Below are 14530 nucleotides of genomic sequence, written 5' to 3'. Positions count from 1 at the left end.
CTATTTATATTTTACAAATATCATATGCATCTCTATTGCAGTACATGTTAATTTATTGACGATCAAGGATTTAAATTTTAATACTTATGCCTCTGGCAGTACATGTTGATTAATTGAAGATAAAGGATTACAAGGAGTTTTGATATTCTAATTACCAATAACTGTGTCTTATCAGCAATAGCCTGGCATATTTATGACATGTGTGAATAAAAATTCATGTTGTGTTTTCTTAACAATTTCAGAAAATTGACAATTAAGTAAAAATTATATAGTGTTGTTGTCAAATTATACCAGGTATTTATTTGCAGATTTGGCTATGTATAGAATTGTAGGAAATATACGGAAGATATGATAACATAAAATATTTTCCCCAACAATTAACATTACGATATTGTCATACCGGTACGCGACTTTAGCGTTTCAATTTTTAGTGTGCTTTATTATCGTGTGTTTAATTTTGGCATTTTCATTGGAGGCACCAAATAAACCAAAATAAAACTACAACCAAAATAACCCAATTTACGGTATTTTATCTTAAAATTCAAGCAAGACTTATTGTTAATTTGACCTTTGTTTTTGTCAATACAGGGATGATGTTAGGATGTACAGATGTATACACGAGATTAGTGCAAACTGAAGCTTTAACATTCATACTAATACTTCCTGTAATATAGATATAGTCAGTACGCAAGCATGTCATGATCATATTCTTTCTAATTAATATTTAGAAATATTTTATCCTTACCCCTTATATAATACTGATCATCTAATGAAATATTGAGCCAATCCCCTTTTAAAAAACAACAATTCATCTATTGGAACTTGATGGGAAGAAAAATTTTTAATACACTGCACCTGCTTCAGAAATGTTAAAATCAACATTCTTTCTGTAGAATTGTGCTGATATATTTTGTAAGTTGATCTGTTTTTAGTAATAATTAAACTGTGAGTAGTAAAAGTGTCTCGTCATATCTGCATTCTGAATTGTTAAGCTTCTTTGATAAGCACATTATATTTAATAAATATAATTGATAGACATATAGATTTTAGTATGATAATTCTCAATGTATTGTAGGGAATGCATGAACTACTTGCTCCTCTCGTGTTTGTTCTACACTGTGACCACCAAGCTTTCTTACATGCTTCAGAAGTAGAATCTTTGGGGTAGGTATATAGATATATAGAGTCTGTGGCCTGTAGTGTCTGGTATAGTAGTAGTAAGTTATTAATCTTATTTTAAATTTAAAATAAAAAATCATAGATGGCTGTCACTGTGGAATACAGTTTAATATAGGGCTCTATGATGGAAACATAGAAATAGATCCGAAAACATGGGGCACAACCAATGCATAAACTCAGGGGATAAAACACTGTCACACACACTAACACCAATAAAACAATTACTATCCACACTGATCTGTGTCCACACTTTTGTAAATTAGATATACATGTATATAAAAATTAAAGGAGGAGTTAGAAATCAATTATGATAAAACTCCTAAAGTCAAAAGAATGTCACAATGAAAATTCTCAGATACTTATGAAATTATGTTGTTTTACACTGAATAAATATGAGTTCAGTAATTGTGGCACAGTGTTGTCAAATTATGTTACAGTTGGACATGATTGGTTTATGAAAGCAAATATGATCAGATCTCAGTTACAAGAAAGCTTCTCAAGTAAAACTTCTTGAGGATTTTGTAAAGAGTTTTACATTTTGTTCAATTTGAGATGTAAATAAGATCACAAAAATTGACTTATCTGAACCAGTGTTTTGCTTACTTTAAAATAATGTTGATTTGTGTATACTGTTGCCTTGAAAAAGCACATGTCATACAAAAGAATAAAATGAATTGAAATTTGTGTTCTTTTTTTTGTAAGGAAGTTATTAAATATAATGAAGCATATGTTTGATAAAATTCTAAACATATCTTACAGAAATGAAGAACTACCAGTGTTCTGGTATATTATGATTTTTCACAATATTTGCTTTATCTAGGATCTATTATTTATATATAGAATTGCACCTTTCCCAAAATATTATACATGTATAACAATTCCTTACCTGTTTTGCTCTTTGCTTTTCTCCAAAAATTTACCAAACACCTATTTGAATAGAGCATTGTATATTATGGTCAGAGACCAGTAAATTGGCAATGTCATATATTTCTGTAAAATTATGAATACAGATTTTACATGTGGAACTTTGAAGAAAAAAGTAACTAAAAATAATTCATTGAACTGTTTTATTTTCTTAGATTTATTTGAATGAAAGTCTCAAAATAAATGCACATTTTGTATAGAATGCATGTAAGATTGATGAAACATATTCTTAGAATTATCTTTAAATCCTCATTCGTCCATAACCAGGCCATTGCTTTTTCTGTAAAAATATAGTTTATTGCAAAATAAATTTCCCTTATATTGATGTAAAATAATCATTGCATCATACAATTATGTATGATATATCGATCATTCTATGTGTGAAATTTGTGTAAATATCCTACAATTGTAAAATAAGCCTAATGGTGTGAAAGCTGTAATTGGTAAATGTAATTTTTTTTTATCTGTTATACTTCAAACAAAGAAGTACAATAGTTCCTACATAGAACAGGATGTAATTCCCAACTTTTGAATGTATGTGTTTTTTAGATTGTGAAATTGTATTTGGAATGCCAAGATTTGTTTTGAAAACTTTTGAAAACTTAACAGTTTTATAATTGACATTATAAAAAGTGAAAACAACACTTTATAAATTTCATGCATCTGAAACATAATGAAGAGCAAAAGATAAAAGGCAGTGCAATAAAGACAAATCCTATAGATGTATTTCTTAAGAGAATTTTAATACAATTTACATTTTCAGTTTGATTCCAACCCACCACAGGTGATAGATTATATTGCTTGTTTTAATCTTGCCTCTGTTTCTTCTGGTGAAGGTTTTTCTTCTTAAACTTTAATTCAAATTTCTCCGCTTTCATATCATCTGTAATACTTAAAAAAATCTATTGTTAGAAAAGTTAACATAGAATAGAAAGTTTGACAGAATGAAATAATGCACATGAAAAAATTTATAAGTTTGGTTTACAGGACGGGAATATCAAATTTCTATGTGATATCAGTGATCTGGGCGACACTTTTTTTGAATTTATCTTTTTAATGCAGAAGTGTGAAATAATGTTGTAATTTAATTTCCTTAATTACTTGAATTTTTTTTTAATATTAGCCTATCACTTTTTGTTGCAGAAAGCTCGACATAGGGATAGTGATCCGGCGGCAGCGTTAACTATGTATCTAAAAGCTTATATTTTAGAAGGTGGAAGATCTGGATGCTTCATACTTTGTATATAGATGCCTTATGTTATGTAGTTTCTGTCTGTCATATGTCCATTGTCCTTGACCTCATTTTCATCGTTCAGTGACTACTTGAAAAGAAAGTTTAGATTTTTTGTAATGTTAATTTCTCTCTTATTATGAGTAATAGGATAACTATATTTAGTATGTGCGTACCTTACAAGGTCCTCATGCCTGTCAGACAGTTTTCATCTGACCTCGACCTCATTTCATGGATCAGTGAACAAGGTAAAGTTTTCTTGGTCCAGTCCCTATAGCAGATACTAGAAGTAATAGATCTTCTATATTTGGTGTATGGAATTGATTGTAAGGTGTACATGTCCAGCTGGTAGGTGTCATCGTACCTTGACCTCATTTTCATGGTTCAGTGGTTAAAGTTAAGTTTTTGTGTTTTGATCTTTTTTTCTAATACTATATGCAATAGGTCAACTATATTTGGTGTATGGAAATATTTTACTATGTACATGAGAGTCTGGCAGTTTTTATTTGACCTTGAACTCATTTTCATGGTTCATTGCTCAGTGCTAAGTGTTTTGTGTTTTGGTCTGTTTTTCTTAAACTATAAGCAATAGGTCAACTATATTTGGTGTATGGAATGATTGTTAGGTGTATTTGCTTGTCTGGCAGGTATCATCTGACCTTGACCTCATTTTCATGGTTCATTGGTCAGTGTTAAGTTTTCCTGGTTAAGTTTGTTTCTTAGATACTATAAGCAAAAGGCCAACTATATTTAATTCATAGATTGATTGTAAGGTGTACATGTCTGTCTGGCATGGTTCATCTGACCTTGACCTCATTAAAGATTCAATGCAAAAATAATAATGGGGGGTGGGAGAAATTGAAATGTTTGGACACCTAAAAAACCTACATAATCTATATACCGGTAGATCCTATATAAAGTTACATTTTAGAAAAAAAAGAAGTGTTGAAGATAAATACATGTAGAATTATTATATTAATGTACGGTAACTCATCAGATGTGAAATTTGTTTTTATTTTCTAAACACCTTTAACCTTAGTATTGTTACGACAATTTTAAGATTAATATGGTTACTGTTAAATTTTCACAAATATATTGCTTAATCTCCTTTAATTAAGATATAGAAGGGCAAGTGAAGGATGTGCCTTAGAAAGACATGGCAACATAGAGAATATTAGGCAATTTACAGGTTAAACTTGTTTCAAAGATATTGCTATGTCTCTCTAGTATCTTGTTGTTCAATTGCCAACCAATCAACTAGGCAATAGGCTAATTCCTACTTTCATTAACGGTTCCAATTTTACTGCACTATATGCTCATTACGACAATTGATGTTTCATCATATCTGTCTGAAAAATAAACCACAATGCATAATTAGTATTCATTGCATGAATAACTTGTAGAAATATATTCTAGTGACTTTTGCTATAATTGAGTGTATTTTTACGACAGATGAGCACTTATTTGTAAACACAGGTCAAAATATCTGAAAATTAGTAATAATTATTTTAATAGTGGATTAAATTCACAAATAACTGTTCCATATATATGAATGATATTTTAATATATTTGGAAGACTATTTATTTTTGTTCCTGACAAAGCATGTAAGATTTTCAGCAAATATTTTTTAGTCCAAGACATACACTAAAAGTGTGAGTCTGGCATCAATTGCATGACCCTTGACCTTACAAAGATACATATGCATGTGTCTTAACACACCAAACAAAGACAAGCCTGCCAATGGGATATGATACAATTAATGTTTATTCATTTTGAGCTCACCTGGACCATAGGGTTTTTGAGCTATTGTCTTTGCACACCATATGGAGCATTTAAGTGTGATAAAATCAATTAGCTTTTTAAAAATATAAAATATTAACATTTTGTGAAAGGGTTGATGCTGTACAAAAACATAATTTTTTTATATCGACAGTTTTCTGTCTGTCTGTCTGTTTTTCAAGTCAGTGAGTTAAAAATGAACAAATATAAGCTTAATAAAGAAATAAGTTATTTACAAAATATTACCCGTATTAAAATACAGCATATTGGATAAAACATAAATTCAATACTTCATTTGACTAAAGAAGAATTTTCCTACTGGAGTAACAAGAAGATAAAGGTTCCTGAAGTATTTATTTTGTTTTCAGGGAAATTATAAAGGAAGTAATGAACCCATCCTATCTGGAACATGATGCATAGTAAGTAAAAAAAAGAGAAGATGCCAAGGGGGCAACCAAAAACAAACAATGTCATGGTAAAATGAATGAAAAACAGACAATGCCATGTTAAAAAATGAATGAAAAACACACAATATCATGGTAAAAATTAATGAAAAACACACAATGCTATAGTAAAAATTAATGAAAAACACACAATGCCATGGCAAAAATAAATGAAAAACACAATGCCATGGTAAAAATGAATGAAAAACAGACAATGCCATGGTAAAAATGAATGAAAAAACAATGCCATGGTAAAACTGAATGAAAAACACACAATACCATGGTAAAAATGAAAGTGAAACACACAATGTCATGGTAAAAATGAATGAAAACCAGACAAATGCTATGGTAAAAATGAATGAAAAACAGACAATGCCATGGTAAAAAAAAATGTCAAAAAGACTAGTAACAGTCAACAGCCAACAAAGATATTGAACCCCATTATAAAATGGAGATTATCTCAGGTGCTCTGGAAGGGTCTTGTTATACCCATGTACTTTGGGTTAATGGTTGTTGGAGGGAACAGAAATGTAAATAATAATTTAGGTTCTCGGTAGCCAAGTGGTCTAAGTAGTTCATCTACTGTATCATAATCCTGTCAATACTGAGGTTGTGAGTTTTAACCCTGCACGTGGCCAGTGTGTTCAATTTCTACTAGTTTTGACTAGGATTCTCAGTTTTCCTGCTCAATCCTGGAGTTGGTTTCACAAAAAAACTTACGACTAAGATTGATTGGATGTCATGAACAATTCAGTATACTTACGATCAGTCTTAGTCGTAAGTTTTTTGTAAAACCGACTGACTACTGGCACTCAGGCTTCCTCCACCAATAGAAACTGACCCTATACAATATACCCAATTTTTTTCAATATCCAGAATTATGCAGACTTTTGAATGAATGTTTTTTTCCAGCAATGAACTAATGTCCTTAATTATTTGGAAAACAATATACTTATAACACAATATCATTTATTTTTTATCAAAAAATATTTTTTTCCAGTGCTATGTTGTCACAAATAATGGAAACTGTTGAACCTTGGTATGTGTCTAAAGATCCACCTCATTTTAGGGTAAGTTGACAGATTTATACATACCTATATAAAAGTAAGAAGATGTGGTATGATTGCCAATGAGACAACTCTCCACCAGAGACCAAATGACGTAGAAGGTTAGCAACTAAAGGTCACCTAACGGTCTTCAACAACGAGCAAAACAATTCAAACAAGAAAACTAGTATGTTTATAAAGTCCTGAGTTATTATTTTGTAAGTTGTGTTTATGGTATATGTTCTCAGTTCCTCCTTACTAAAACTTTGAGCTGTCTTGCAAAAAATGTAAATATAACAGGATGCATACTTACAGTTAAGTATATGATAAAGAAATAATATTTGTTTTCATCAGCCAATCTTTCCATTTTAGGTAACTTGAGCATTTTTTACATATTGAGAAAAAGAAATATGGAGTAGATGTTATAATGACATCTTTCCAAAGATAAAAAAAAGATGTGTTAACAACGTTTTGTGGTATTTCAATCTAATAAACAGAAGAAAGGATTGTTTCTGCCTAAAATATATTAAAGATGGAAAATTGAAAAGTAAAACCCCAATTGCCACCAACACACATTAACTATCAAATGAATAAAATGATTTAGTATGTTAAAACTGTTGTTAGCATTTTAATCAGGGAAAATAATGACCTTACACAGGTTATTATTTTCTGCCCTGAAGCACATTTCATTGAAACTTGGTATCATCCTGTATGTTTCTTCAAAAGAATGACCTGTTGTTCTGAAAAAGAATAACTCCATATAGGTAGATAATTATATTATAGCACCTGATTATTCTCTATTCTTTATTATTTTTGCCTGTTTTTCTCTATTCTTTTTTGTTTGTTTTGGCCTTTATAGTGCATTTTTTGCCCATTATTCTCTTCTTGTAAACACAACCAGACCTCATTGTATGATAATTTTGGTGTGCAATTTATAGCAGTAATAGACTTGAAGCATACTTAATATTGATATTTGTACAGGGAAAGGAAAGAATGACCACTACACCATTTGCCAGACCCCAGGATTTAAACCCATCTAATGCAATAGTCAGTAAATTAACCAGGATACAGGACTACATCCTGAAGAAGTTTGATATAGAATTACACATGCATCTAGACAGACTAGAAATACCTCCACAGATATATGGCATGTAAGTAAACTTATCAATTATATATTCAGTTGAGTAGTGCTAAGATAATGATATCTTTGTTTTAAAAAGCTTAAAAAGACCCATACAAAAAGTTTTCTAATTTTTATGCCTCTGCCATACCCTTGTTCGTCCCTCCCGTCCGTCCCAAAATATTGGTTTTCGTTCTTTAACTTTAGTTTGCCTCAACCAAATGTTATAAAGCTTATACACAATGCTTATTACCACAAAACACAGGTCAAGTTCAAATTGGGTGGCGTAACTTTTACCGTTCATGAGTTATGCCCCTTTATAAACAAAAACTGCTGAATTTTTTGTTTCCGTTCTCTTACTTTAGTTTGCCTCAACCAAATATTATAAAACTTATACACAATGCTTATTACCACAAAACACAGATCAAATTCGAAATTGGGTGGCGTCGCTTTTACCGTTCTTGAGTTATGCTCCTTTATAAACATACAAATTGCTTAATTTTTTGTTTCCGTTCTCTAACTTTAGTTTGCCTCAATCAAATGTTATGAAGCTTATACACAATGCTTATTACCACAAAACACAGGTCAAGTTCAAATTGGGTGGCGTAACTTTTACCGTTCATGAGTTATGCCCCTTTATAAACAAAAACTGCTGAATTTTTTGTTTCCGTTCTCTTACTTTAGTTTGCCTCAACCAAATATTATAAAACTTATACACAATGCTTATTACCACAAAACACAGATCAAATTCGAAATTGGGTGGCGTCGCTTTTACCGTTCTTGAGTTATGCTCCTTTATAAACATACAAATTGCTTAATTTTTTGTTTCCGTTCTCTAACTTTAGTTTGCCTCAATCAAATGTTATGAAGCTTATACACAATGCTTATTACCTCAAAACACAGATCAAGTTTGAAATTTGGTGGCATCACTTTTACTGTTCTTGAGTTATGCCCCTTTATAAATGGAAAAATTGCAAAATCTGTCGTTTCCATTCTCTAACTTTAGTTTGCCTCAACCAAATGTTATGAAACTTATACACAATGCTTATAATCACAAAAAGGTCTTAACTACATGAATCCTGCATTTGTATGTGGAAGTTGACTCATGCATATTTACAAGTGGGGGCATCATTTGATTGGTTAATTTTCAAAGAACAATGTACAATTTTTTCATTTGATTGGTTAATTTTCAAAGAACAATGTACAATTTTGGGCAAAAGGGTTGGTTCACTAACTCATAATTTTGGCCTTAAAAATCTGAATTTGTTTAACTGCAATGATGCTGTGAAAATTTTATGAAAACATATGTTAAAATGTTCAATTGTTTCAATTAAACAAAGATTTTAACCAATTGGGTCATTAGTGATGTATTTGTGACGTCATAAATGTAGGTGAATTTGTAAACACTTTTTTTTTTATATATATATTTTGGTCTTTAAGACAGTCCTTACAAGTCTTCATTTGCCTCAAATTTTATGCCCCCGCATAAGATTTCGCGTGCCTTAATATACATAATGTTGGTTTTCCATTGCATACACTTTCAAATTCCAATAACCAATTTGAGGATGCTAAGTTTTGTATGCTTATCATTAGCAACATTGCAAAATCAAGACATTAAATTTGGACATATTATTATCTGCCCTTGCTACTGTATCTTTTTCTGAAATAGGATCTTAATATATACCAGAAATTATTTATATACCCTGTTCATATATGTTAAGGTCAATGTTGATATTTAGAATAGACATCACCTGGCGGTATTTGATATTGATTTACAACTATCCACCAGAGACCAAATGACAAAGATGTTAACAACTATTAGTCACTGCATGGCCTTTTACTATGGGCAAAACCTGTACTGTATAGTAAACTAAAAAAAATCCCAACATGACAAAATGTAAAACAATTCACACAAGAAAACAAATGGCCTGATTTATGTACAAAACAATAAATGAAAAAACAAATATGATACAGAGCAACCAATGACAACCCCTGAACTATAGGCTCCTGGATTATGACAAGCACATATAGACTGTGCTGGGGTTAAACGTGATAATCCATTTAAAGACATATTATTTTAAACATTTTGCCTGCAATAAGTTAAACAAGGCATTATTATTACTGCTTTACATTTTATGATTTTGTTTTCTCTGTTTATCAGTCGCTGGATAAGATTATTATTTGGAAGAGAGTTCCCAATGCAGGACTTGTTAGTATTATGGGATGCCTTGTTTGCTGATGGTATTGGTTTTGATCTGGTAGACTTCATCTTTGTTGCCATGTTACTGTACATAAGAGATTTGTGTAAGATTATACAGATAACATTTTATACCAATTAATTTCATAATAGGAGAAAGTTAATCACCTTTACAATGAAGTATCAAAAGTATAAAAAAAAATGCCCCATTTCTGTACATTATATGGATAAAAAAACATTATGACTGTTCAGACTGCATTTTTTAGTGTCAGGAAATTGTGTTACTTTGAATCATCATACAATACACTTCATCAGAAATCTCCTGCTGTTTACAATATACATGTGGTATTTTTCATAGATTTCTTATTAACATATCATATTATATACAGTACAAATTATAGAAATTTACTTCTAGTATATTACATTGTTAACTAAAACCTTTTACTGAATCATAATCAAAATACACTAAATTTAAACATAAAAGAACATAACTAATATAAAAATTTATTAATGAAAAGTATTTTTTCAACAATATTTTATTTCTGTTTCAGTGCTTGCAAGTGATTACCCACAATGCCTAAATTGTTTAATGAGATATCCTCCTGTTGGTGATGTTCATTACTTGATAGAAAAGGCTAGATACCTGAGAGACCCTAATGTATGAATGTATAACAATTAATCATTTTTACATTGTGTTCTTAAGGGCATAAGATACAGTTTTGATCCCATTGTGAATTTTTGACAAAAAAAGCATACAAGCTATTTTTCACCTAGTCAAATGAATGTAAAAAAAATATACCTTCAAGATAAATGGGGTGGAAATTTTAGACATTTACTCAAATTTTTTGTTTCTTGGACATACTTTACTTTTTTGTTTCAAAAGATAAATGCAAGCAGGTTTTTGGAAAAGCATTTGGAATATCTTGTTTACGTAAGTATGCTCTAAATTTGTTTAACAATTCTTTGGAAATAATTCATTTTTATAAAATTTTCATGATTTTAGAAAAAAAAAGTCATTTTTTGCTGTATGTTTTTCTAATTTAAAAAAAATCATCATTGATTTGTTCATAAAGATTGGTACAGATAATCTTCATATCTGTATTTTTCTCATTGTTGAAGGCTGTTAGGTTGCCTTTGATTGCTTACATCCACTTCATTTGAACTTTGGTGGATAGTTGTCTCATTGGCATTCATACCACATCTTATTATTCTTATATCAAGTGTTCATTAATCAGATGCTTTGATAAAAAGCTGAGAATTGAATTTACATTTTTGTTTGATTAGTACATATTTTATGTTTTAGAGTCATCCAAGACCACCAAACTATACATACCAAAATGTGAATATAGTCAAGACTGCATCTGTTCGGAACAAACGTATGTATTTCTTGGTTGCATTGTATAGAACTTCAGGAACTATATATCAGCTTATAAAATCACACCCGCAGATATATCAGATATCACTTGCATATAGCTTTGTAAAAAACTCGTTATCAGCTTTACTGAAAGAATTATTAAATATAAGTGACCCATATAAATCAGCTTACTTTTATAGGACATAAAAGTTGTGGTCACATTATATTGGATGGAATTTTATAATTTTCACTGAAGGTGTTTAAATACTTGAGGATAACAAAAAAGGTGCATTTTTATACAGTTGCACGAAATGCCAAACTGGCTATTGGTTTGATGAGAGGTTAGTATTATTGCCTTTCACATGGTGCAAGGTGATGGAAAAGGGGAAGAGATTTTACTATTTTGATTAATTTTTTAACCACAACCTTGAAACTTTTCACCATTTTAAATTGTTTAGGAACGTTTATTTATCATTCATTCAAGACATGGAATTTTAGTCATTATAGTAATTTTTTCAACAGATCTCCATCTCTTACCACAATTTTCAGTTGAAACGCCTTTAAACATGAGAAAAAGTTTGGACATGCTTATGCTGTGCAAACTTTTCACCATTTATTCAATTCATAGGAGCTTGGACTTTTAGTTAATGTTTTTTATCAAAAGTTTGTATTCTTGTAAGCAAATTCAACATCAGTTATAAAACCAGTTTGTCGTAACTACATAGGATGATTGCATGCATAATATGATATTATGAAGTTCTTTGTATTTCCTAAATTTAAAAACTTTGTCTTATATTAGTATTTGTTAAAGAGGGTCTTAAATTATTTGGCTTTTTTTTTGTAATAAGCTCTTCATACAGAAATTTTCTTCAATTTATGAACAAAATGTTATACCTATTTTTTTTTTATCATCAAATTTGTTTTTATTATATGAGTAACAGAGGTTCAGCAACTATTTAGACATTACTATATATATATATATAGAGCTAGTTGTAGATAATGCCACACTATGCTAATGCTAATTATATTCTAGCTATACCTGCTTCTAATTCTTCCATTGTCACCACTAATACCACTAACAAACCTTCCATGACAACCAGCTGGTCAAGTTTCAGTAGGAGAATGTCTGGTTCCCGACCAAAGACATTAATTGTATCGTCTGACAAGCAGAAAATGTACAAGTCCACTAGTGTTCCAATGAACCTTCAGACTGACATATCTCCAGGTAAAAAAGTGGATCATTTTCTTTATTTTGTGCTACAAAAAAAAGGTATAAAACTGCCTTTATTCAAGGAAAAGCAAGTTTTCAAGTTTTTGTTGAAATCTGCCAAAATCACCACGATTTCATATTTTATATAATTTCAGAGTTCTCGAAATCTTTCTTTCCCTGGTGGTCCTTGAAGAAAATTTTCTGGTACTTATTATTATTTCTATTGCAAAATACCAAAATTGTGTCAGTCCTTTGCAAAATTATGGTGGTCAAAACCTTCAGAACATCACTTTTCAAGAACTTTGTATTTATAATACATCACAAAGAGATAAAAGATATGGTCTACTATACATGAATATATTTAGAAGTTTAGTAGGACAAAGATGCAACAACACACACTAGCAAATGAAACAATATATATGTCGATTGTCTCACCATACAGTATTAACTAAAATGATACACAGAAATAACAGGAGTATAAAATTTTGATACTAACATATCTAACTGCATGTTTATAGGATAAACTTCAGCTGGTACTCTCTAGAACAAGATTATTTTTTAATGTCTTAATAGATCTCAATATTTTTGTCCATTATTGCAGAAAATATTCTCCTAATGTAGGGATTAAACAATTTGTCTTTGGTTCAAATTTACAACTTGAAGTAAAGTGTTAAAAGTAATGATGGAAAAAAAAATAAAAGACACATATTAAACTGAACATCTGAGAGTCAGACATCTTGTTTAATGTTCTTATTCTGTTTCATATGTGTTTTAATTTTTTAACAAGACAAATCCAAGAATTAATACATGAGATATCTTAATTTATTCTTAAACATATATTTAAATACACCAGAATTATAGGCTTATTTTTAGATAAACAAAATTCTGTGATTTGGCCAGCTTAGACAATTTTTGCAAAATTAATTTTAAATCTGAGGATGTCAAGTAAACTGGATACATATCTGCATATCAACCAGTTTAATTACTATTTTATGAAAAATTGAAGAAAAAAGGTACCCATATCTTTACTTGTTTGAATTAGCACGGATAATGAAAATAATTTCATAGAATATCATTAAGTTTTTGATATATTTGCCATAGCATGGTTTCCCTCTGTTTAAATTATAACCAATAATGGGATTTAGAAAAATAATATCAAATGTCAGGACCACATACAGGAAACACTTGTGCAACATTTTATGTATGTTTCTTTTCACATATTTGAATGAATACTAATTCAAAGTAGATTATTTTTGAATGAATAAAAATTGTGTGCACTTCTCCAGGAACTCCACAGTACCCAAAACAGAAGAGAGGATCTTCAGCAAGTTTGTCACAGATGGAAGATGGTTATTTCAAATCTGGAAATTCAACACCTTCTACAACCAGGATAGAAACTTCTGGTAATGCAGCAGCTGCTATGGCAAGAATGGAACCTTCTGTTCGGCAAACATCTGGGCTCAGTCCAAATTCTGATGATGGGGCTGGCAGCATGTCAAAATTTGCAACCTTGCCTAGTCCAAAAGGAAAAGGAAAGAAAGTCAATAAGGTAAGGATGGTTTACAAAATTGTATCACAAATTAAAATCATTGTGTGTTGTGCTATTTAAAAGTATGAAAGCAGAAACGGAAGTGAGAGGTTAAATAATACCTCCCCTGATATATGCTATTGATAAATGGAATAATTGATATAAACCAGATATCAGTATAAGAAGAATAAGAGGGAAACACTCTAACCTTGTACATTGTGATTTACACAAATCAGCAAAGAGAACTAGTGTTATCAGATATGTTAGCTAGAACAGACAAAATTGTATAGTTTTCAAATACTTAGGTGCATAATGATAATGCATTTCTTAATGAAATAAGTTTTATACCCCCATTCTAGGAGTGGAGCTATACAGTCCTTTCTCGAAGCTCATTGCCAAAAGTCTGATTTGAAAATTATAGTTGAATATAAGTTATTTCCCTTGTTGGGAATTATACTGGTATTTATACTGATTTGCTGCAGTGCAAAGCAATGGTGAGAAGTGAATGGAAAACTATG

General features: G+C 30.4%; 1 protein-coding gene and 1 long non-coding RNA gene across 3 annotated transcripts in view; one reads left to right on the top strand and one right to left on the bottom strand.

Annotated features, from left to right (window-relative positions):
• Positions 1 to 14530, bottom strand: part of LOC127730259 (uncharacterized) — a 191592-nt gene that overhangs the window by 33964 nt on the left and 143098 nt on the right. The gene's annotated exons all lie outside the window — the stretch shown is intronic.
• LOC127730246 (TBC1 domain family member 5-like) overlaps positions 1 to 14530 on the top strand; it is a 46335-nt gene that overhangs the window by 19455 nt on the left and 12350 nt on the right. Inside the window, exons 9-18 of one of the 2 annotated variants that reach the window (XM_052238545.1) lie at positions 1076 to 1164; positions 1939 to 1962; positions 5483 to 5533; positions 6558 to 6627; positions 7585 to 7754; positions 9885 to 10027; positions 10472 to 10578; positions 11224 to 11296; positions 12308 to 12499; positions 13771 to 14033. In XM_052238545.1, the coding sequence (XP_052094505.1) occupies positions 1076 to 1164; positions 1939 to 1962; positions 5483 to 5533; positions 6558 to 6627; positions 7585 to 7754; positions 9885 to 10027; positions 10472 to 10578; positions 11224 to 11296; positions 12308 to 12499; positions 13771 to 14033 (1182 nt within the window). The remainder of the gene's footprint in view (positions 1 to 1075; positions 1165 to 1938; positions 1963 to 5482; positions 5534 to 6557; positions 6628 to 7584; positions 7755 to 9884; positions 10028 to 10471; positions 10579 to 11223; positions 11297 to 12307; positions 12500 to 13770; positions 14034 to 14530) is intronic. The other variant, XM_052238546.1, reaches the window with a different exon arrangement.

The sequence above is a fragment of the Mytilus californianus genome, unplaced genomic scaffold (assembly GCF_021869535.1).
Source record: "Mytilus californianus isolate M0D057914Y unplaced genomic scaffold, xbMytCali1.0.p SCAF_2, whole genome shotgun sequence".
Taxonomy (NCBI): domain Eukaryota; kingdom Metazoa; phylum Mollusca; class Bivalvia; order Mytilida; family Mytilidae; genus Mytilus; species Mytilus californianus.
Note: the sequence above shows the minus strand (reverse complement) of the source record. Positions and strands in the feature narration are given on the sequence as shown.